At 33.7% G+C, this 825-nt stretch overlaps 1 protein-coding gene across 1 annotated transcript in view; it reads right to left on the bottom strand.

The window, feature by feature from the left end:
- The window catches only part of LOC101489595 (uncharacterized), an 11,634-nt gene that overhangs the window by 1,775 nt on the left and 9,034 nt on the right, over positions 1-825 (bottom strand). The window contains exons 12-15 of the mRNA XM_027330293.2: positions 718-823; positions 326-487; positions 90-235; positions 1-24 (exon numbers count right to left, since the gene is read on the bottom strand). The exon at positions 1-24 is cut by the window's left edge and continues 79 nt beyond it. Coding sequence (XP_027186094.1) covers positions 1-24; positions 90-235; positions 326-487; positions 718-823 — 438 coding nt within the window. The remainder of the gene's footprint in view (positions 25-89; positions 236-325; positions 488-717; positions 824-825) is intronic.

The raw sequence follows: 825 nt of genomic DNA, 5'->3' as shown, positions 1-825 counted from the left end.
ATAGACAAAGAAGAAAACATTATTCTTATGGTTCAATCCAGTATAGATGCATGAGTCCATGTTGTGCATGTGTTATTATTTAAGCAGGCTTTAAAATTAGACATGCCTTTGTTTTAAAATGATTTCTTGAAACAGACGACCAGCGGATGATTTCAGTAACAACATCCGAGAGAATACTCTGCAACTCTCTTGCTTCTAAGCAAGACACCACCACTTTAAAAAAGCCCAAGACAGCCTGTGTTACAGAAGCAAAATTAAAGTCTAAGCAATGACAGAAATATGCTCAAACAATTATCTGATCTTGAAAATGTACAACAATACTCACTTTTATGATTTCCGTATCTTTGGTGTGCAGCAAAGATAAAAGAGAAGGGACAAGATCAGAAATGGAGAGACAAAGGACTGCATCCTTATATACCAATACTGACAGTGCAGACACTGCTCCACTTTTTATATGGGGAGACGAGCCAGAAAGATAACCCATTATCTGTATATTGAGAGTATGAAGCTATAGCTCATTAATATATTTCAGAAAATGAAAACCATCAACTCTAATTATTACATTATATATTTTGATCCAAGTACACATAGCGTGAAATTGCATTGGTTGCAAAACTATTGGCTTAAAACAGAACAGGAAAAATACATAATTGTGGAAAATTCAAGTTACACTTGATTGATAAAAATAAAAAAAATTAAAAACAAGAGTGAACTTACCATGCTAACTAATTTGTGATATGGTTCAGTAGGACCAACACATGATAAGTCTCTTAAGCTAGAACTTATATTTAAGAGTAAATCGCAAGCTTCTTTCCTAGCTTCATC

This window comes from Cicer arietinum, chromosome 4 (assembly GCF_000331145.2).
Source record: "Cicer arietinum cultivar CDC Frontier isolate Library 1 chromosome 4, Cicar.CDCFrontier_v2.0, whole genome shotgun sequence".
NCBI lineage: Eukaryota > Viridiplantae > Streptophyta > Magnoliopsida > Fabales > Fabaceae > Cicer > Cicer arietinum.
This window is presented reverse-complemented; position numbering and strand designations above follow the sequence as displayed.